The sequence below is a fragment of the Epinephelus moara genome, chromosome 1, assembly GCF_006386435.1.
Source record: "Epinephelus moara isolate mb chromosome 1, YSFRI_EMoa_1.0, whole genome shotgun sequence".
Lineage (NCBI taxonomy): Eukaryota > Metazoa > Chordata > Actinopteri > Perciformes > Serranidae > Epinephelus > Epinephelus moara.
Window position 1 is genome coordinate 37,769,663 of NC_065506.1, and position 22,724 is coordinate 37,792,386.

The 22,724-nt window shown below is 41.8% G+C and overlaps 1 protein-coding gene across 14 annotated transcripts in view; it reads left to right on the forward strand.

The window, feature by feature from the left end:
* Positions 1-14,689: 14,689 nt before the first annotated feature.
* tle3b (TLE family member 3, transcriptional corepressor b) overlaps positions 14,690-22,724 on the forward strand; it is a 37,801-nt gene continuing 29,766 nt past the window's right edge. For all 14 annotated transcript variants that reach the window (XM_050045404.1, XM_050045347.1, XM_050045362.1 and 11 more), the window contains exons 1-5: positions 14,690-15,143; positions 15,720-15,941; positions 16,600-16,700; positions 16,945-17,008; positions 20,195-20,239. In XM_050045404.1, the coding sequence (XP_049901361.1) occupies positions 15,918-15,941; positions 16,600-16,700; positions 16,945-17,008; positions 20,195-20,239 (234 nt within the window). In that variant the 5' untranslated portion in view covers positions 14,690-15,143; positions 15,720-15,917. The remainder of the gene's footprint in view (positions 15,144-15,719; positions 15,942-16,599; positions 16,701-16,944; positions 17,009-20,194; positions 20,240-22,724) is intronic.

Below are 22,724 nucleotides of genomic sequence, written 5' to 3' on the forward strand. Positions count from 1 at the left end.
AACATGAAGCTAATGCCATTCCAAAAGATACAAAAATTGCCATTCAGTCTTAACATAAAGCTAAAATAATGTTACTTTGACAAGAATTCAGTCAACAAATATGTACATTTGATGTGATGACATCAGCAATGCTGTTCCTTCACATTCCAGTTCCTTGAAGACAATATGATAGGTTCTGAATTTATTGCAGTGGGTGGAGCAGGGTAATTAGAGCTATTGAGCTGGCTAAATGATAGCCTTCGCCCTGTGCTGAAGGGCATGTGCTCAGCAAGCCCCAGTGTTATCTGATGACCCATGAAATCGATGGCCTGACTGCAATCTCCCAGGTGATTTACCTCATTCCATTTATCTCACAAGGCTGAGTGAGTCCACATGCACGCAAACAGCACATAAGGCCACGTACATCATTGCATACTCTCCATATGCATGCATAGATGCTACACAATCCCGTCTGAAGTATATACATGAGAGCAAACACCTCATCTTGCCTATAGTCCCCAGGCACTGCGTGTAGGGGCTTGTTCCCTTGGAAACCATATTTTGCTCTGGTCCATAATGAACTCTGGTTGCCCGCCGAGTGACTGATCACAAAAGATTATTACATAGAGAAGACATTTGAAATGTCACCAAGATGTCAGGCTGCTCTCACAAACTTGTAGATCCTTTTCCACCCTCTATCTTAATAGAAATTTTACATTGAAACAAGAAGGCACAAACCTGTTACAGCGCTGCAACCTCTGCTACAGTTTTACGTGAGTGATTCCTATAGTTTGATTTGCTCAGATGACTGTTAGACCTCCCAGCCACCCAGAAATGTGGAATAAAAATGTTGAAACATCATCAGCAGAACTTCATGAGATACAACACATGAACAGAACAGACATGAACAGACAAACAGACAGGGATGAATTGGACATGATACCAGAAAATGATTACAGGCATAAAGACACGTACATGAATGAGGAAATGCCCAACTGGTTTCATATCACCTTTTTGAAACTGCCACTATGACTGTAACCAGTGATGCAAAGCATAGTTTTTCAAAGTATTCAATAGGCTTGGGTAATAAGGACAAAATTACCATTTTGATAGTCATGATATTAATGGTTGACGGTATTTATCATGTTTTGATGTTGATTGTGATGAATTAATTGCACAACTCAAAGTTGAGAGTCTGTGAATTGATTTTCATATTGTACAGAATAAATGACAAACAACAGATGTCAGCAATACAGGAAAATGTATTTGGAGATCTGAAACTTGAAGGTATACTACAGTGAAAGTTTTGTTAGTTTGGTGTTTTGCCTCGCTATATTTGAATTTTTCCGGCACTGTGTCTGTGATTTCTGTAGCCTCCTCTTGGATACATGCTGCTTATGGTCTGGCACCTGGTTACTATGTTTTAATTAAGGCCCGATCTCACCTGTGCGCTTTGTAAGGAACCTCCTGAACACAGCAAAATAAGAAGAAAATAAGAAAATACAGGCAGAGAGCAGAGTCTCTGTAGATGATACACTGCCACACCCTTCTAGTGGGTCATAAGGGATTACTTTGTATGAGTCTATACATAGTTTTATTGGAAAATCTTGTGCAGTATACCTTTAAGCCCATGCTTAAAAAACAGTTATATAAGGTATAAAATCTAGACCATAAAAATATGGACGATTTTGGTAAAGTTTTACTGTAATTTATTTACCTGAGCGCTTATCTTAATATAAGAATTTACTCACAATGTGATCCTATGGAGAGCCATGAAATATAAGCTCTTTAGTCCTCTAGACCAGACTTTGTCACCTAGAAACTACATTTATATTCAACTAATTTGCACTAAGGTGGAAAGCCAGTTGTATTATATTTTCTTTCAACATAATGAGGAAATGTTGTTATTTAACCTATCTGGGCAACACATTCTCACTCAGACCTCGTCACATATCGCTGTTTGGTCATGGACTTTCCACGTCCTGATACGATGTGAAGGTACCCTGGGTGTGTTGGTTGTTGACGTTCTGGGACACATTGGTCAAGTTTTGCCTGTTACATGCATTGTCTTCTTTCAAAATACACTTCTGTTTTCGCCGGAAATTTAACATTTACATACAGTCTCTTTCAAAATAAACGCACTATGTCTGTACAACAATGTAATTTTTTTTCCTATAACAACTAGCGCACGTGGTTGGGTTTAGAAAAAAAGAACAGGGTTTGGCTGTATAATCTTACATGATGCAAACACCGCTCTCCCAGGTGAAAGTTGGTGTTTGTTAGACCCATCCACCACCCTTCCTGCCCACCCTACACTGACTTTCGTCACCTTAACTTTCGTTCTTGTCTCACTGCATTTCCCTGATGCTGCCAAGCACCGTTAAACTACAGCGGCGACCAGCCACATATCATGCCGACGTGAAAGGGTGTTTTTTTTCATCAGTATCTGATGGCACAAGTCACTGCCCAAGTGCCAGATTTCAAGTTTGGAGTGAAACCGAGATGATCCGGTAAGTCGCCAAAATGTTGATAATGAATGTATCAGTAAAATGTTAATTGACAACATATATCCACCAAAATATTCAGTCCTGCAACATAATATCCATTCAAAGTGACTACAGCATTATTAAACTGTAAAAATAAATATTTTTTAATAGTGCCTTATTAACCTTTCCATATTTTGATTTTAAAAAATATTAAATTAAGTTTAATAATCTTAAAACTATGGAAAGTTTGTGGTCTGGTTTAACACAGAAAATGTCCGCAGTGACATATAAGTGAAAGTATCTTTTCCTAGCCTTGACCTAAAATGCTTTTGTTGCTTGTTAATGTAACCCAGGCAGCATTTCTCAGCACAACATAATTGGTAAAACAGTTTAGTAACATATAAACATAATTTGTGAGAGTCAGAGTTGACCAGGCTCTATCCTGTTTTTCACTGGCGCAGCAGCAGTAACAGTAGAAGGGGCACTTGGCACCTCTCTGGCTGTGTTATCATTCACTTGGTAAAGGCAGAGTGGGCCTCACCATCACCACCAGGTTCCCTTTCACTCTCCAGCTGAAGGACAGGATAAGGTCGCTTTGTTGACCCGCTTCTTACAGCAGCCACTTGGACGGTAATCACAAAAAATAACACCAACCCACTAAAGAGCGTTACACCAGGCTGGCCTATAGACCCGGTCACAATGAGTGCTGACTAAATGAGCTCATTTATCACAGACGGCACCACAGGCAGAGCCAATTTTTAATTCATTAATGCTCAGCAGAGCTGGATAAAAAAAAAAGACTAAATCATGTTTTCGGTATCAACGACTGTGAACTTCAAATTGACACTTCGTGTACAACAAACACTCAAATTGAACAAGTGCTTGATATTACATTCCAGGGTGAAAGGTCCACAGAATACAACAACACTACAACTAACCTGCATTTACAAGTAAGCTGGTTCTACTACACTACAAAATGAGTCACATTCAAATTATTATATAACAAACCTTTAAGCTAGAATCATATTTTAACCACTTTTAAACTGTTACCTATCAATAATTTATCCTCTTTGTTTGTAATACCAGTTGTGGATGGTCACTGCTACATAACGGCCTGGTTTAGACTGCCAGTCTGTTTATAATGTGTTCCTGTTGCACTTTGTCTTTTGTGTTTTGTAAAGCACTTTGAATTGCATGTTGACAAAATGTGCTTTAAAAATAAACTTGCCTTGCCTGTCCAGCCCAAATTGTTTTTAGGCATATCCAGATTGTATCAAATTGATTTTTAGAAAGTCTGGACTGCTGGAAAACCACAAGAAATGCAGTTTTCACAAATTGGATCCAAACCACATTTGGAGGTGGTTAGAGATGTGATTCCAATCGGACTTCTACAGATGCCTCTCAGTCTGGATGCTCTGAACGCTCAAAATCGGGTTTCAAAGTGTCTCACTCGCAACGTGACACATAAGATCCCTCTGATTGGCAGTTCAGCTCAGTCAGCGAGAAGAGAAGTCGAAGTAAGGAAAGCAAACAAACAGCTAAAGTCAAGAGGGCTCGAGATTGAAACAGATTTTTTTGTATGCTATAGACCCTTTTACTGTTAGTAAACAGTATGATGTTTTTTGGTGGGCGGGGCTTAGCTGGAGGCAGAACAATTCTCCACAGACTTAGCAAGTGTGAGCTAGCAAGTTCTGTTGGCTTGTTTTAGACAATGGAGGAAGATGATGTCAGTGGTGCCTTCAGAACTACTCATTCTGAGTGTTGGAGCACACTCTGGCACAAACTGGAGTGGATGGTCATCCAGAGCGCCGCACTCTCGAAATGGCAGAGCGCTCTCTGGGCACTCTGTCTGGGCAGACGGAGCAGATCCTAACCTTGGTTAATTCATATAGAAGGATAACGCTCTGTTTCTTGGACCAACAGGGCTCTCATTTTAGTGCAGAGTGTCAGACTGAATTTACGAACACACCATGTCAGGTCACTCACTCTCTAGGACCGCGAGTGTTACTTAAATAGTTAACTTAAATCAGTCCTTTCACCTTATCACATTTAACCGTAGTTGTGTTGTGGCAGTGGCGCCTTGTATGTGTTCAAATTTAAATTTTGAGTTATGACTCCTTCTATTCTGGCTCCCAGTAACACAACAAGACAACATTTTAAGACTCCTATGTAGCCTACAGCCCTGTGGAGTCGTGTTTTGCTTTCAGCTAATAAAATGATGTCATTGTGACGTTGGCCCTAAAAGGGTCTATTGTTCGCTAGTGCATGGTAAATATCATTTGTTCTTTCAACATCGAGTTGCCGCCTGCTGGTATGGAGAGTTATTTCCTCTCACACAAGGGCAGAACGTACTTGCTGGTTGGCTGTTGGCTGTAGTCTTTGCGGTGTGTTCTAGTGCAACGTTTTGGCCGGGATGACGTGAGGTGACGCAACAGTTGACCTTTGTCGCCACTAATTCTTTGATCTCAGTTTGGTGTGTCAGGACTGTTAAAGATCTGACTTGATAGATCAAACTGATTTGCCTGCAGTCTGAATGTGTCTGAGTGTCTAAGAATAAATCTTAACATCTTTTACCAATAACCAACAGGCTGGAATAAGGCAGCTCTCTGAGTGTTAATATCTCCAAGCTTTTTCAAAGACAGCAACAAAAGGCAAATTTGCCGAGGCACTTTGAGGAGCCTCCTGTCTTTTCTCACTTCTTCACTCGTTTACCTTTGGTACCGTAAAGAATTGCCCTGATAGACAGCTGTGTTTCTAAAAACCTGACTTGTCACAGGATTTCTTTGAATAGTGTGGGGCCCTCTTTCAAGGAAGGATTACAGCAAATCACCAGACAGGATTTTAAAACAAGAAATTTCTCAGCATCCGCTCTGTATTTGAAATTCAGCTCTGTGTAACTCGGCTTACTCCGTTAATGAATAAAATAGCATTTGGAGAATATTTTTACTCGTGTTTTCTGCTGGTGTGTCATACCTGTTAGGCACTGGCTTTGAGAATGCTACTTTCTGCAGGCAGCATGATAACGTCAGAGAAAAGACTGTATTCAGCTCCACTATTTCTTCTCCAAACATGCGTGTGTGTTGGCCGCCGTATGCACACACACACATACAGTAATAGGACAAACAAATGCGCGGACTTTAGCCAAGAAAAAAAAGCCTTCACCTTTTTTGTTCAGACTCTGCTCATGTCTGTGTTTGTCTCTTTTGATAAGGCCCTTTCATCTTGTTTGCATTGATTACAGGCTGACGAGTCACAGTGATACACTTAGGGGCCCTATTCATGTCTGCAGCCCCCGCGACACACACTGGGTCCATTGTGGCGAGGAATGTCTCCTTTCATGGCCTGAACCCGCCTGTGAAAGCATGTCAATAATCCCCAGTCAGTGGGTGCTTCACAATACTGCTGCGACCAGACCACGGTGGAAATAGGCCCCATTTTGCACTCCTCCGAGGAAAAGAAGTGACCGGGGTGGTTGAAAGAGCGGACAGTTGAATGGTTGAAGTAATTAATCTGATGGACGCTGATAATCAAACAACTTCACAATGGCGAGGCTACTTACACACGAAGAAAAGCACTAATCAACGTTAAGCCTTTGAAGCAGTGTGCAATTCATTTATAACCTTCTCACATACCACACCAAATATCTCGAGAACAGATTTATTGCTTTGCACAGCCCCTCCTTGTTTTCACACCGCAGGCCTCCTGAACATGGTTTCTCTTCTCAGGAAGTATCAAGATCCTTGTGTACAGCAGAAGCAGGAACAAGCATCACTTTGCTTATAGAAGCTGCGGTTTCGGTACTGAGGAGTTGTTTGAGTGGAGAATGTGATACCATAAGCAGAATAAATGGGATTTGAGTCTTCAGTGGCCACTAAAGCCATTGAAAATATACATCAGGTCTATTTATTTTGGGGCTGGTGTGAGTTGGGAGGGGCTGAAGGAGGCTGGAGGAATCCATTGGCCAAGCTCTCGCAGAGATGGGAGTGAAAAGAGCCAATCATTGCTCTGCAAAGAATTAAAACCACCTCTGCAAATAGCCCCAATATTTGTGTAGTGCCTCAGAGTGGGAGTTTCACAGCGTCTGGATTTCCAGTGCAAATAAACAGTGCAGAGGTCTACAAGGGTGGACTGGCCCCCCTTATCCCAGAGGTGAAGCCCGCTCCTTTGTTGCTGCCTAATCTAGGCCACTTTCTATTGAGTGGGATGAAAAGTGGATCTGTGTGTGTGTGTGTGTGTGTGTGTGTGTGTGTGTGTGTGTGTGTGTGTGTGTGTGTGTGTGTGACATATCCACGGTCCTCAGTGTGAGTGTGTGAGATGAAGCTGTATGATAATGTCTGTTTGTATGTGGTTCCTGAATCAGAGTTTCGGGCCTGTGGAGACCGCCTCTGTGTTTGCCAGTTTCCAGATAACCCACATCCTTACACTGGACCTACACATAACGATCCCAGGATCCTCAGCACAGAGCAAACTGACTAATATCAGCTGAAACAATTCTGCATAAATCAAAAGTACCTGCCCTCTGGAGAGATGATGATGATGTGCTAGGAGCTGACTTTTGACAGGTTAAAACTAAGAGTTGTGCACTTGTATTCACTACATAGTAGAGGTCATAGGTCCTACCCACAGAGAGCTGATCCAGGACGTGAATTTGGACAGGTCTAAATTATATTCAGTCTAATTGGGTCAGGTAGTATCCCACTGTATTGCAGCAGGTCTCAGGTTTGTGTGTCAGTGTGTCGAATACCAATTATATCAGAGCAAGCTATCTGATCGTGTGTTCTGTCGCAATCATCACTGGAGAAAAGATGTGTTTTTTGATGAGAGACTGAGAGTGTGAACTGTGAGATTTTGGCCCGCGGCTGCTCGTTAATTGGTGGCATGTCACACTGTTGCCTCTGTTGTTCTCAGTGAGGGTCGTTTCGGGTCGTTCCTGTATCATTATCCTCAGATCTCCTCTGACTTGGTCTGATTGTCCTTGAGTCCCTTTCAGGTCTAGTCTGTCTTTTTTTGTTTTGTTTTTTTAATTAATTCATGCAGGCCAGGTTTGGGTAGGTTTTCCACAAGTCTATTTCGGTCAAGGTCCAAAAATTGTGACTCATTCAGACCTCTACTGTGAAGGCACTTTGTGGATGATTGGACGATTTTACTTGGCTGAGGAGTTCATACAGCATGGTGGATAAGCCAGTACACCATTATCTGTATCTGTATTTGTATCTGTTCAACCAGAGATATTGGATGGATTTAAACATTTTCTATGAGTGTTTCTATGAGGGCTCTTAAATTTCTACAAAAGCGAGTGTGCGTGGACCCTGTTCAAACCTTCTTAACATCGGCTGTCCGTGGTGCTGAAGGTGATCCGCTTGAATCTAAATTTGCACATTTAACTCTCTGTAACGGGCGGCACGGTGGTGTGGTGGTTAGCACTGTTGCCTCACAGCAAGAGGGTTGCCGGTTTGATCCCGGGTGTGGGAGCCCTTCTGTGTGGAGTTTGCATGTTCTCCCCGTGTCAGCGTGGGTTCTTTCCGGACACTCCGGCTTCCTCCCACAGTCCAAAGACATGTAGATTGGGGACTAGGTTAATTGATAACTCTAAATTGGCCGTAGGTGTGAATGTGAGCGTGAATGGTTGTTTGTCTCTATGTGTCAGCCCTGCGATAGTCTGGCGACCTGTCCAGGGTGTACCCTGCCTCTCGCCCGATGTCAGCTGGGATAGGCTCCAGCCCCCCCGCGACCCTCAAGAGGATGAAGCGGTTAGAAGATGAATGAATGAACTCTCTGTAACTCGAGCTATTTATTAAACAACATCCACGACAAAATGTGCGCGTTGTAAACAACATGAGGTGAAATGTTTGAGTGGTTCATAATGAAATAAAGTGTTGATGTGCAGTCTGTCACTTTCAGCTTGCCAAGCTTTATGATTCATGTCACAGGGTGGATGTCAGTTCAAGAAAGTAAACTTTGATTTAGTTGCTGCTGGAGGAAGACGTTAACGCTTCAACTCATATTAAACCTTAAATAAGACAGTGATGGTTCCTATATGTTTCACTGATGAGCCTGTCATCTGTTGTGACTTGTGAATGTCACTCTGACATCATTTCTGCATCAGACTTTCTGTGTGTGTGACAAACACACTCTTATATAAATAGAGAATATACAGGACCTGAAAATATGCCATCAAAAAAGTGCCATTTCAGCCACAGTTGGGGGAATCGAGCCAGGTTTTGGAGAACTTTATAGGTGATAAGGTGGAGTTTGAAGTGGATACGCTGGGAGATGGGGAGCCAGCAGAGGTTATGAAGGATGGGGGTGATGTGGTCACAGGTGCGAGGGTGTGTGAGAAGACGAGCAGCTGGATTCTGGATATGTTGTGGTTTCTTGAGAGTTTTGGATGATGAACCGTAGAGGAGGCTGTTGCAGTAGTCCAGTCTGGAGTGATGAATGCATGAATGAGAGTCTCTGCAGCTGAAAACCAGAGGGGTGGACAGAGGCAGGCAATGTTTCTGAGATGGAAGAAGGCTGTCTTGGTGATGTGTCATCTGTGTCACATCATTCACATATCTTTGCATGGACTTTGTATATAATGTCACCACTTTGGGCTCATGGGAACAAACTATTAGCCTCCTACATGTGGGAAGGAGGCACTTGTTAATCTAAGATCATTTCTGAGAGCCTCTACAGTGAGTTAGAGGTTTTTGGGAAACCTCTTAAGCTTAAGAAGGTTCGTAACATGGGTTTTACGTTCATCTTACCCCAGGAAACTTTTGGGCATCTGGTCCATTTTCCCCACACATGCCGCCAGGACTCCTGCAGTCTGCAAGTATGTGTGTTCAAGGTCAAAGGTCAGACAACAGAGAGGCAGAGAGGAAATTATTTCAGTGGATTTTTTTTTCTTTTACAGAAAGATGAGTCGATAGTCAGATTATTTCTCCATAACTCAATAATGAACTTCTCATACCTTTTATTAAAATATATCAAGCATATTAAAGATTTGAATATATCACCATATTACAGCTCCGATTACATAATGAACCTTTGTCCAACCTTTCTTTTATTATTCCACTTTTTTTTTCTTTTTTTTTTGGGGAGGCTGAGTCATAGTAAAGCCAAATTTGTAAAGTCTGTGTATCTGTGCCATTCTGCAACTGCTTATACTTGTAACACTGCAATAGCCTCCGAATTCAGGTGCATCATGTATTTTGCTATTTCACTCCATTCATGTAATGATGATGATGGGAGATTCAGTATAATCAATATATGTTTTAGGGATCACTATCTTGGTGGTGTTGGTCAGTGTAAACCAGCACTTGTTACAAGCAGCTGAGAGAACTAAATGTTCCCTCGGGGAGCTTTGATTTTGAGAAGTGCAAAAAGTTTGTTGCACATACTGTTAACAGTCTGTTCCCACTCAAATGACTGTGATTACAACCAGGACGACTCAGATAATTTATCATTAGGGAAGCTTTGTGTGAAAAATCTTCTTTAAACTCTCCCACTGAGTGTGTAGCTTACTGACATGCCCTCACTTTTTGAGTTATTATCCCAAGTCATGTCAGAGCATCTGCAGGAGGGATACATTTGTTGCCAAGCAACAGCTAAAGCTCGCAGCATGCTAGCTACAGTGATGTTCAAAATTTGGTGTACGCCTTGGCTTTGGGCACTTTGTTATGCTACAAGTAACATAAAATAATACTAAGCTAAGGTCTGAGGTGTGCATCAAGTGTCTTAGTAGCTGCATTTTAGAAATAGTTTGCTTAAATGATCATCTGTGCTACAAACATAAATGAAAATAAAGAATAAAGTAAATTGAGTTTTTTTTTTATCATTGCACAGCTTAGGCACTGTAAAGTAATACTCAATAATAATTTAATATTTGATGTATTTGCTCTGGATTGTGTTGCTGGCAAATATTTATTTAGCATTTTGTACACACATACCGAAAATCATGTTGAGGTAGGAATACATTTATTTTATACTCAGTCTTAAGTATTTTGGCCCCAACATTTAACAACTCCCTGAAAACTGTTTATTTGTAGCAGAGTTGTGCATGTTGTTAGAATAAAACAGAAAATAATTAATCTGAAACCGTTATTGCTTCTTTTCTAGAGCTTACCTTTCTTCTACAACTGCACTGAGTAGTAGTGGAAGTGAAATGTTAAAACGTACCCCATGGGTGGTGTCAACTGTAACAGGCAGAGGGTGTAGCTGTCACACTTGCTGGTAAAGTCTGTTTAACACAATACAATTCTATCTTTATACTATAGGTCTCCATCTACATCAGTGGAAGGACAGGTATCCATACAGGCATCCATCCATCTGTTAGTCTATCATCCATATTCAATGGGTGGACCCACAGATGTTTACAGACTGGGTAACCTAGATCCACATGTCGAAATATTAGTATTGAATATATGAATATTTACAAGACTGTGAAACTGTGTCTATAAGATACCTGACAAATTAAAAATACAAAGTATATCTCATTTAATTTAGGACATTAGTTCAAACTGAACTGGCATTAGAAGTGCAAAAATAGAGAAAATGTGCTATAGGAGGCTTAGCTGTAACACAGCATTACAACTGACCCCGCTGGGTGGAAATTTAATCTAGCCAAGCTAACACCTGCTGGGAGTTGGTGACATAGTTCAAAATGGTGCTGTGTTTTAGGCAACATGACAGTCGTTAAGATGATACATGGTTGGATTCTGTGACTTATACCTGGTTCACACTACATGACATCTCTGTACATTCCGATGGTCACTATGTCAGATTAGGCGATTGTGGAGTCATAAAATGGTGCTGTGACTTGACCGACAGACATGACACACTACACGATGGTCTACACCAATTATTCCCAGTTGTCTTTCACGACATGTGTGATGTCATTGGGTTATTCTTGTCCTATTTTTATTATTATTACTATCATTTCAGTCACTGCGTCTGTTCATGTGCCAGCCGAAATGTTATTGTAGTAACATAATAAGCACCACCAGACGGCAGGAGCTACATTTGAAGCACCGTACGCAAACATGCAAGTCACTGAATCCTCCACAATAAGTTCCTGCAAATGTTTCACAATTAAAGCCTTTTTATAGAATGAAGGGATTCTCTCAACCAAAGTTATAATGGGCTTTTAATTTGAAACAGATACAGGAAGTGTTGAGTTTGAAATGACGACGCGATGCAATAACTTTATCAAGGCAAACGGGAGAGTATAAAAAGTAAAAATATAAAAATACAGAGGGATTAATAAATAACGGCCTGTTTATAATGTCGTCCGTTTCAAATGAAGCTGGTAGCCTCTGCAGTTGTGGTGAGTAAAAGCCACTATTTTTTAATTTTCTTACTTTATATCCTCCATTATGAAGAAATAGCATTGTTTGCTAGCTTGATGCTAATGGCAGTACTCACCGGGCTGCTGAAGTGCCTCTGCTGTTTCACGACATAATTTTCCCCTTTTTACTCTGTGCGGTAACATCCCTAGAAAAAATATCAAAAACCCCTGGGCTGTTGTTGCCGCACAGTTGTCTACGGCAGCAGATAACTCTGTCTTCCTATTGGTCAAAGTGACGGCTGTGACGGGAGCAGTCGTGTTGGACAAAAAGAAAATCAAACATGCTCGAATTTCTGTTGTAACGTGGTGTTGGTTGTCGTCTACGATGACACACTACACGAGATGAAACGATGGATCATCGCATACGACACTCTTATTCGTACACGATCCGAGCCGATATCATACGAAGCTGCGGGCTATAATCGGGCTGATATCGTGTAGTATGTACCCGGCATTACATAGACAGCTCAGTAATCGAAAAACAGGTATGACAAAGAAATTTACTTATGTTGGCTGAAAACACTCTATGTTACTGAACTCAGGTGAAACACGTCCAATCTCTGTGGAATTTTGCGGGTCAGCTGGAGGCACTAGACCATGATACCAATTTACCACGTGTTAGGTTGTACCCCGCACTCCCCTACCCACCTCTTTTTGTGCCTGATAACAGTAAACCCACCCATTGGCCAAAAAGCCATTGGAGCATTTAAGAAAGAATACCCACTTCCTCCTCTGTAACCTACCCATCCGCCTACTACACCCACCTCATCAACTACTGCTACACCATTAAAAAAAAAACAGCATGTTTTAAATTTAAATGTGAGCTGACTGAATGGACACCCAGATAAATAAATAAATACAATTTTAGAAGAAAATGAGGACATAACAGACCAGTGAAACGAGCCAATGTTTGAGCGAGGTAAAAGCTTTGTTTTGCAGCAAATGTTTTCATGGAGGAGGGGTTGAAGAGTGGTGGGTGGGTGGAGGGGAATCAAACTGATATTTAGCCCCTACTGGCTTTTTTTTCCTCTCCTGCTTTTGTTTTATGCAAGGCTCTTTTTACCACATGGTAGTGACAGATTGTTTGAGCTGAAAGGAAAAGCCATTCGAAGCTAATTAAGCAGCCATTCCAGGCACTATTCGCAGGCAGGAGGGAGAGTAGCACAGGCATTTGTCAGCGCCGTACCCAACGTGGGTTTAATTGACAACCAGGGCTCCTGACTGACAGCTTTTCCAACCCTCAGCCAATCGCGAGCCGCGCACGAAGACAGCCGCGTCGCCATTGGATAGAGCGCATCGAGGAGGGAGGAAGAGGACCCACGTGGGGGCCGGGCATAGCGAGCAACACTTGATAGGCTGATATCCTCACGCGCAGACGTGTTGTAGCCTACCTTGTAGATGCTCGAGGTCTCGTTAGAAATAGGTCGATCAATTCAAGTCACTCAAAGGACACTCTGCTGTAGATTAAGCGGTATTCACATCTTCTGCGCACTTCGGCTGTTGAATGAATTTCTATGTGCTCCTATTTTTCTTGGCATAGTAACAGGACTTATTTCTTTTCCTTGGCTGCTCTGCCTCTCCTCGAATTGAGAGCAGAAAGTGTGATCTTCCTGTTTCACATTTTAAAACTATTGTTCGGGGTCAGACCGGCTTCACTTGTAATTGTTCACATATTATAAGCACATTCCACATTTACAGCCCAATGCTGTGTACACTGCATATATCCGCCCACAACATGCACATGAGCAACCTGTTACATTAATCATTCTGTATTTGTTACAGCACCTTTTCCACAACTGTTTACAAACTTCATTGTGTTGTTGTTTTTCAATATATAGCCTACATTTATACTTACACATATGGTCAGAGGTTTACTTTGTTTAGCTCTGTTGTCCATGTTTTAGCTGTATGTCTATTTTGTGTATGTTCATGGAGAGCAAGAAAACAAATGTAGTCAAATTCCTTGTATATGTACATATAATTTCCCCCCAAAATAAAGCTGATTCTGATAATGCTTTTATTAAAATGATAAATTCTGTTCAGCTATAGTGGGGATGTTAAAAGTAAGACTTGTTTGTTGATGTCAAAGAAGGCCCAAAGGCTGAAATGTTGTCAAAATAAAAGAAACACATATGGAGCCGGGGTGTGCGCCACTTGTTTTCCACAAAACAGAAAGACTTAAAAAAAATTGCACACTTGTTTTATGCATATACTAGTATTTCATCTTATGGACGTATTTAATATTTTTAGATGTAGTATTTCTCGTACGTTGATAGTGTTTTATAGTATAGGATGTTATTTAAAGTGTGACATAGTATATTCTGTAAGTGTAAGATATATATTTGTAGAATATATAAAGGTTCATATATATATATATATATATATATATATATATATATATATATAATCCATTTTAGTAATTATATTGCTCCTATGCAATGCCTTAATAACCTGCTGCTACAAGAATTTCCCAACTTGCCGTAAAAACAGATAAATAGTAAAGTAAAAAGCAATGAAGTATGTCTATCTATCTGCATATCTACCTATCTATCGAGTATTTTCTTGTTTACACCAGCATAAAGTGTTTTAATCGGCATTTTTTTTAAAAGATAAAACTCTCTGGTAAATCTCCATACTGTAAAAACGCAGAAACGCCGGTTAAAATGCGTGGAAACATAAATTATTTCCTTTTGTTTTGAACAAGTTGTTGAACGCACCGAATGTCACTTCAAATCCAAAATGGCGAACATGTGAGGTCACACACCGCGGCCCAATCAGAACGCCGCTGCCCTGAACACCCCCACGTGGGGGACGCCGCTCTCTGATTGGCCACCGCTGCTAAACTCCTTCGGAGCAGCCCATTGGTTGGTGCAGGGCCCTCTCGCGGCAGTCGGGTCCTCGTGTCAGTGCACAGTCTGTGTGTGGTACAGCGCGCGGCGGAGGAACTGGGTATACCCGACAGCGAGCTCGTGGTATATTTCACAACGGCCGACATTTTAAAAAAAAAAGAAAGAAATTAACTCGTTTTACTCGCCCGAAAAATAATATTTGGACTTACTGGACGTTTGGTGTGTCACTACACTACTGGATGTAATATTCTTTGAAGTTGTATGCCTGCAACAACGTCCGACCGGACGGAGAGACGCTCTCCGCCTCGGGATCACCGGGGTTTTAAAGGACTCTCAAGGAGCAAAGAAGAAGTGTGTGAAAAATAGAGACGGCGACGGACATTTTCCGCCCTTATCACTCTGTGGTGACGGTTACAAGTGAAGGATATTAAGCCTCTGTGTCTGGATACTATTTTTTTACCTGTGCTGAAGAGAGGGGAGGAATCAGACCAGACAAAGGTAAAAAGGGCGACATGAAGAGAGCCGCTAACAAGACGGGTGGTGGTGGTGGAGGTGGTGCTGGTGGTGGTGTGGCTTCATGGCAGCCGACTTTGAAAGCAGCAGCTCCTTGTTTCTGATTTTTCTTTTTCTTTTTTTTCCCGGACCACCAAAACAAGCCCGTTGTGTGTGTTCTTCTTGTTCCCTTTGTGGAAGACAGACAACTCGTTAGATTTACGAGAGAAACAAAGCATCATGTCGCTGAGGTTGTGATCAAAAGTCTCAACTTTGGGATTTATTTGATTCATCGGATCAAACACATTCAGCTGGCACTCTTGTTTCCCCCACTGTGTTATGCAAATCGAGGCAGATTTAGATTAGTTGACAGGAAAATTGGAAATATTTGCAAAGAAATATGAATTTTGAAGGATAAAAACACATTTTATTGTCATTTTGTGAAGCAGGAGATGAAAGTGGAGTCCGGTTAAGTTCATAAAGCTTTAATTCCCGTCGATTTACAACCAAGGTGCTGCCTACGGTCGCTTGCTGCCAAAGTGCTTCAGCCCCTCAGCTGTGCCTCGTTTTCTGTTTGCATAGGTACAAAGGAGAGAGGCCGACGGGGTGATACGTCCAGTGGTCGGGGTCTGAGTGTGAACCTCGCAGCCGAGAGCAGGGCTTTTGTCCGCCGCCATCCTGCGTCTACAGGGGAGGGGGTGGCGGTGATTTTTTCATCGCACCTTCACTGGGAGAGAAAGGAGAGAGAACACACCGATTCCCTTGTGTAAAGGACGCGATATGTATCCACAAGGCCGGCATCCGGTAAGTACCGAGCTGTCTTTGTCACCACAGTATTTGTGAATTGATGCAAATGCACCGCCCTTCAAAGTAGCCTAATTAGCTCATCAGAGTGGAGCTGCTGATCCACACCTTACTATTTATGGTCTGCATCGGTGCTGCTGAGGCGCTTCACTCTGGCAGCAGAGAAAACTGGGAGATCGTGTTTATTGGCGACAAGATCAGAGCTTTTGGTTGAACTCGGGGAAAGTAGATCATCACCTCCTGCTGAAGGCTGACTTCATTTCACAGTGCAGTTTGTTGTAATGTCATTTTAAAGGTGATTTAAGCCTGTTCTGCAGCAGACACTGAAACACCACAACTTTGTGCATGATTTTCTTTTCTTTACAACCCCCTCCTTCATCATCATCCTCATCATCAACCTCTGACTACCATGTAACATTACTTTGAGGATGGATGAAGTGACCCGCCTCTGTCATTGCACATCTTGTTGAGTGAAAGCGGCTCTTTCCTCCGCCAGTCAGCTCTCAGGGGAAATGTGAGGACAAACCAGCAGAAGAAAAAAAGCACCATACAGTTTTACAAAGGAGGAGGAGGAGGCAGCGTGAGAGAGATGAGACTATATCTGGACTGTGATGGCCTTATTTACACCTCTGGTATCTCCCAACTTTGCACTTTTCAGGCACCTCACCAGCCAGGCCAGCCTGGCTTCAAGTTCACAGTGGCAGAGTCCTGCGACAGGATCAAAGACGAATTTCAGTTCCTGCAGGCCCAGTACCACAGGTAATGACTAGCCTACTGTAAACAGCAATAGCTTCCTGGAAAGAATAGGAAGAGGAAGCTGCTACTGTCTTGTTCCATTTTTGTTACTTCATGCAATTCTACACTGGTGTTACACCTATAAATATATCTGCTTTGAATTTTTAACTTCACCTAACGTACCCAAATCAAAAACGTGCTTCAGTGAATGTAACATATGTCAAACTTAAGATAAAGCATTGTTTTATTTCCTCTTCTCTTCCTAAAGTCTCAAAGTGGAGTACGATAAACTGGCCAATGAGAAGACAGAGATGCAGCGTCACTACGTCATGGTAAGAGCAGCCATTGTAAAACTCTGAATCTGATTTAATGCCGTATCCTCCCTTTAGCCTCAGGTGAACAGTCACAGGTGGTGCAGCCCTGGTGTTTTGCAAAGGCCATGTTAGCATTTGTCCCTGCTTGGTACTGTTGACTCATGCCTGTGTTTTCTGTTTTCGTTGGATAAGAAGGTGCAGGGTGGGGTGTGTGCGTGTGTGTGGAGGGGGGGGGGGGGGTTGAAACTCTAGCAGGGGTCAAATGTCCAGCTATTGATTGTGGGGTGTGATAACCCCCCTCTATGGCCCTGGGGTCCTCTTTATGACCCTCCGCCACCCCTCCCTCACACACCCAACACAACCCACCGGGGGTTAATGACTGGTCTGCTGGCTTTGTGCATGAATCAGTGGGTTTCCTGTATTTTTTAACTCCCCCCAAGGTGACCCCCGGGGTCAGTTAGACACTTCTGACACACCCAGGGGTTTCTCAGATATGGGGAGGACAGCTATAAAGATAAGAGGCTACGTGTTGGGGCCAGGCCCTGTCGCTGGAGTCAATATCACAATATAGGAAATGCATGCAAAGTCAGATAGATGCTCAGTGAAATATACCACACTTTTCACTGTTTTGTGTACCGTCAGACAAAACTCTGCATAAGTAAAACGCAAAAATAATTGAAATTAGGCAACAGACTTTTGTAAGATGGCGATGTGATATCATATCATCTAGTTTAATTGATTAGTCATCCAGAATAAAATGAATCAGCAACTATTTAAAGTTTGATTAAGTCACTTTTTAATCAGAAATGTTAAATATTTGCTGGTTCCAGCTTCTTAAATGTGAGAATTTGCTGCCTTTTATGAGGAGAAACTTAATATATGTGGGTTTTGGACTGTTTGCCAGACAAAACAAGACAATTTGAAGACGCCATCTTGGGTTTTTGGAAGTTGTGATCAGCATTTGTTCACATTTTTGGCATATTTTAGACTAAAAGGTCAGCAGGTGAATCAGTGAATAAAGTAGTAGTTGCAGCCCTGTTACATTACATTATAATGCCATTAAAAGTCAGTATCCAATAATATCAAATCACAGTTCAGCTCGACTGTGTTGTTGTTGTGTGTACTTACACGTCTGCCTTTTCCTTGAAACCTAATAAGAGCTAAGATGGGTGATTGTATTCTATCAAAGAGCCGTGAAGAGGTTAAATTGTTCCATTACTATAATTAAAACATATCACATTCAGTTCAGAGCTCCCCGATGATCAAATAGAGACAAAACAAATCTGTTCCTCTGCAGAGACGACCCGACTCAAAGGTTCTGTCTCACACAGTAAAAGTTTCACTGTGTGCATGGAAAAAGGAACAATCTTTATCTGACAAGTGTTGTAACTTAGACCTCACTCTCAGTTTGTGTATGTGCGTGCTTATCTCTGTTTGTACATGAAAGGAATGACTTTAACCAAACGCAGCAGTACGTTTGTTAAATATTATTTTCCCTGTGAGGAACCAGAAGGTGGTGGGAGTAGCTATAATAAATGGAAGCTGTTTGCTATGTGTTTGATAAACAAGACAGACAAACTACTCGGCTTTAGTTTGTATCTGTTGGTGGGCTCACAGGCTTTTGGCGCTCACAGGCAGTTAATGTTGTATTCAGTGGTAGTATTGGCGTCCTCCTTTGTTTTTGAAGCCACAGACAGTGTTTCAGCTCAAAGACTGGCAGTGCCCAGTAGAAGTAAATGAGAACAGTAGCCAATCGTCTGTCAGCTGTCGCCGCACAAAGAACATGAAGTTGTCACCCTCTGTGGTTAATGTCAGGGTGTTTTTAATCACTCAACCCCTGTGCTGCAACAAGTTACTTAATACATACCTGTCCTTTTTATTGTTTGTGCTCTTTAGAGGACAGATAACAATGACTGTATGTGCACAATAACATCTCACTATTATTCAAAATATGACAGTATTTTGAATTTGATACGTGTCATGTAAACAGCATATTCTACTTGGATATTGAAAGTTTGGCCTTTTTTCTTAATGAAGAGACAGTTATAACCGAGCCCGGCCTGACCCCGACAGACTTTCTGATTTTTAAGTCTGAAACTGACCCGAGCCCGACACAGTTTGTTACCTGACATAGTTACTGTTGTCATGGTTTCAGTGTGTAAATGGCCATCAAAAGGCTGCTGTTACGCACAGTCAAACACGCCGCACGCACAGCACTGTACACACACTCAATTGGAAGGGAGCCTGTGTTGCGTTCAGCGTAAATGACAAATTCCAGCACTTGAATAGGCCATAGCGCAACACGGTAACATGTCAAGTGCGCTGAACCCGAACTGAACCCGAGCAACATTTTTGATTTGTTATTCTGTCGGGTTCGGGTCTGGCATCCACACTCTGGTGTACACAGCGCATTTGGAATATGCGTCTCAACTAGCTTTTTTACTGTAGTTTGCGACACACTGCCTCTTGCCCGTTTTCGGTCAGCTTCGTGTGTTGTCATGGATACGTTGTACACAAACCAACTAGCCAACATCTTGCAAAGCTGGGCTAGAGATGCATGTCCAAAAAAGAAGCCCACATTTTGGTCAGAGGGAGAAACGCACCTACTTTTAAACATTATGAAAGACTTGGATATTAACAGGGTTTTAGATACGTGCTAATATCGTAACACCAACCTTTTCAAGAAGGTTTTCAATAAGTTCACCACTGGTTGAAAACTTTGGAAAAAATCCCCAAAAAGAAGCAAAGCAGCAGAAGCGGCTTCAGCTATTCCACTTTTTTATATTTTAGCGTCATAAACGACAAGTTAGGGCACGTTAATCGGAGTATGCGCGGCATGTAAACAGTAATATTATTGGAATATTCATTTTCATTACCCATGTAAACAGCGTAGCAGAAATATTGTGGAATAAGGTCAAACCATGGAATATTTTGTGTCATACCAGTCGAGCAACATTTTTTCACAGCTTTGTTGCTCTTACAAATTATCTGTCCCTCAGCAGAGAAAAGTCACAAGTAACTTTGGATTCATATTTTGTTTTCCCACATAGATACCATGAAGGATAGTATCTGAGATCATATCTTGCCTCTTACTTCTTGGAGTAAATGTGTAAATCAAAATGCATCATTGAAAAGTCTTTGAAACAAAGTTTGTAGGCTAACTGTATTATGTATTAATGTTTCGTCCTCTCCTGTGTTTTACAGTACTATGAGATGTCCTACGGCCTCAACATTGAGATGCACAAACAGGTATGTAGCCATATCAGGGATTGTCTGTGTATAGCCAAAGCACTGTTTTTTTTCCCCTAGTGATTGAGGAATATAAACACACACTCTCTCACACACACACACATACCTGACCTTACTTTCTACCCTCATCCTTAAATGGCTTTAGGAAGCATACACACACTGGCTTCCTGTAGTGAAAATGCTGACAGGCTAAACAACACGAAGGGCACGCTGCCTGATGGGGATGGTTTGATAAGATTAAAGTGAAGTATTTGGCAGACTGACTGAGAGGATGTGTTTTTGTGTGGTTTGTCCTTCTGAATGTGTGTGTGTGTGTGTGTGTGTGTGTGTGTGCACATATGCACTACTCTGTGTCTGCCTCCCCAGTGCCAGCCAGGCTAAAAGCTCATTAGTTCAGCTGCCACCCAGCACTGGGCATCATGCTGCAGTGGAAAGTCTTCTACAGATGAATAGGGCAAAAAATATCCGCAGCTTCCTCTACACCACCCAAGGAGCCGTTCAGTAGTCTGCAGGCGTGAAGGAAGAGGGCGGGGTGGGGGCGCAGATATGTCAAAATCGTCTTAGCCTTTAAAATAGTGACCACCTTTCACATCAGGCGTCTTTGTTGGTGTGCTTCCAGTTGATCTTTGGCCCGTCATGTTGAAAATTTTGGAGGCATGTTGGCGTAGTGTTTGTGGAAACCATCTCTCAATGCTCTTAGCTAGCTCAAAGCCCCCTGCACCACCATGACTGCACCCGAAGTAAGATACAGGAAGCTTAGTGGCTCCAGCACAGCAGTGCCTTTCTGTCAGCTGAGCTCTGATATTACTCTGGATGGAAATATGTACTTTATTCAATGACTTTGTTAGGTATGTTTTTTTTATTGTTTGTTTTGAAGTCGTCCAACAGTATGTTAGAAATAAGTGTTCTCACTTTAACATGTTATTCGTTGGGTTTAATGTGTCTGAAAGAATTATTTGAGAGAAGATTGGACAGAATAATTTTTAAAGGTCAGTAATCAAGAAAGAAATACCAAACATCCGATGGGATCGGTGTCTTAAACATGAAGACAATCGGAAACTGAATAGAAACGGTGTGACAGTTTTTTATGTCATGATTATAGTGACTGAATTATCAGTGTTATTGCTGTATTATTAAAATGTGCTGACAGTTTTAAGAAATGACTGATGGACACATGCTGTCATTTCGCTGTGTTTTAAACCACAAAGTTAGCAGCACTATGCACGTTTGTTTGCATAAACATAAAAATAATGACAATGCCAATACCTGATGTAAACATGAAAACCATTACAAAAGTACATTAACATTAATAATGGCCCCATGTGGACATGTGTCTTGTAGACTGTTGCTAACTCTGGTATTTGCTGCGAGTTTTTCAATGCACAGTAGTCAAACACAGTTTTAATGATAATTCAAATTTGAAACGGTAATACTGACTGTAGGGAATTTAACTGTGGTTAATCGTGAAACCAGTAACAGTGACATTGAGTCCTTTTTAACCAAGATGAACCAAGATCACAGGATGTCATTTTGGCTTCTGGGAAATTGCAGTGAGCATTTTGTTTTATTGTTTTAACATTTTATGGACCAAACAATCAATAATAAATAATAAAAGAAACATTAGAGAGACACGTGATAATGAAAATAGTTTAGGTTGCCGTTCAAGGTTTGCAGATAGATTCAGTGTTTTTTATCTAAACTACAGTTTCACATAACAGCATTATGTAGGCATGGTCATAATTTAAGGAGTGTGCATGCCATCCTGTTTGCTAACTTTTGGTGTGGTTAAGATAAGACGTCTGCTACTGTAGACACCACAGTCCTAAATGCACAACATCACCCCTCTATAAAGTCAGATTACACCTGTAAACAACTCCACAAAACAACTCTGTTTGGCTAAAGATCTGACCCGAGGCCTTTTAGTCAGCCGAGTGAAACCCACATTTTCTTTTCTATTAACCGACATTACCATAATCTTTTATTCACTTCACTTGAAAAGAGGAAAAAAAGATTAGCGTGATCTCAAGATGGCCCTCTTTTATCTTTCTACACTTACATTTCCATTTTCTGTGAATCTGTCGTGCCTTCTGTTTCCCACAGTCACCTTTGCCTCCTTGATTCTCCTCTCCCACCTCCTCCTCGTGCCCTTATGTCTTTTCATTGCTTCCCCCCCTCCTCTGTCTGCCCCGCCACCCCGACGATGTGATGTGAATGATGGTCCTTGTGTCATTAGCTGTGTGATATGATGTATGAGAGTGGGAGTCTGTCAGAGGGGGAGAAAGAGAGACAGAGAGAGGTGGAGCGGAGGCTTCATGGCCCACAGATCCAGAAGGTTAATGGCATCAGTGGGAGGGTAGCCCAGTTGGAACAGCAGCACACTGCACAATTCATCAGGTGTAGATGGTTTTTGTAGGCGTGTGTGAGTGTCTGTGTATGTGTGTGTATGTGTATGTGCTAACTAGCTGTTAGAGCCCCCCCCCCCCCC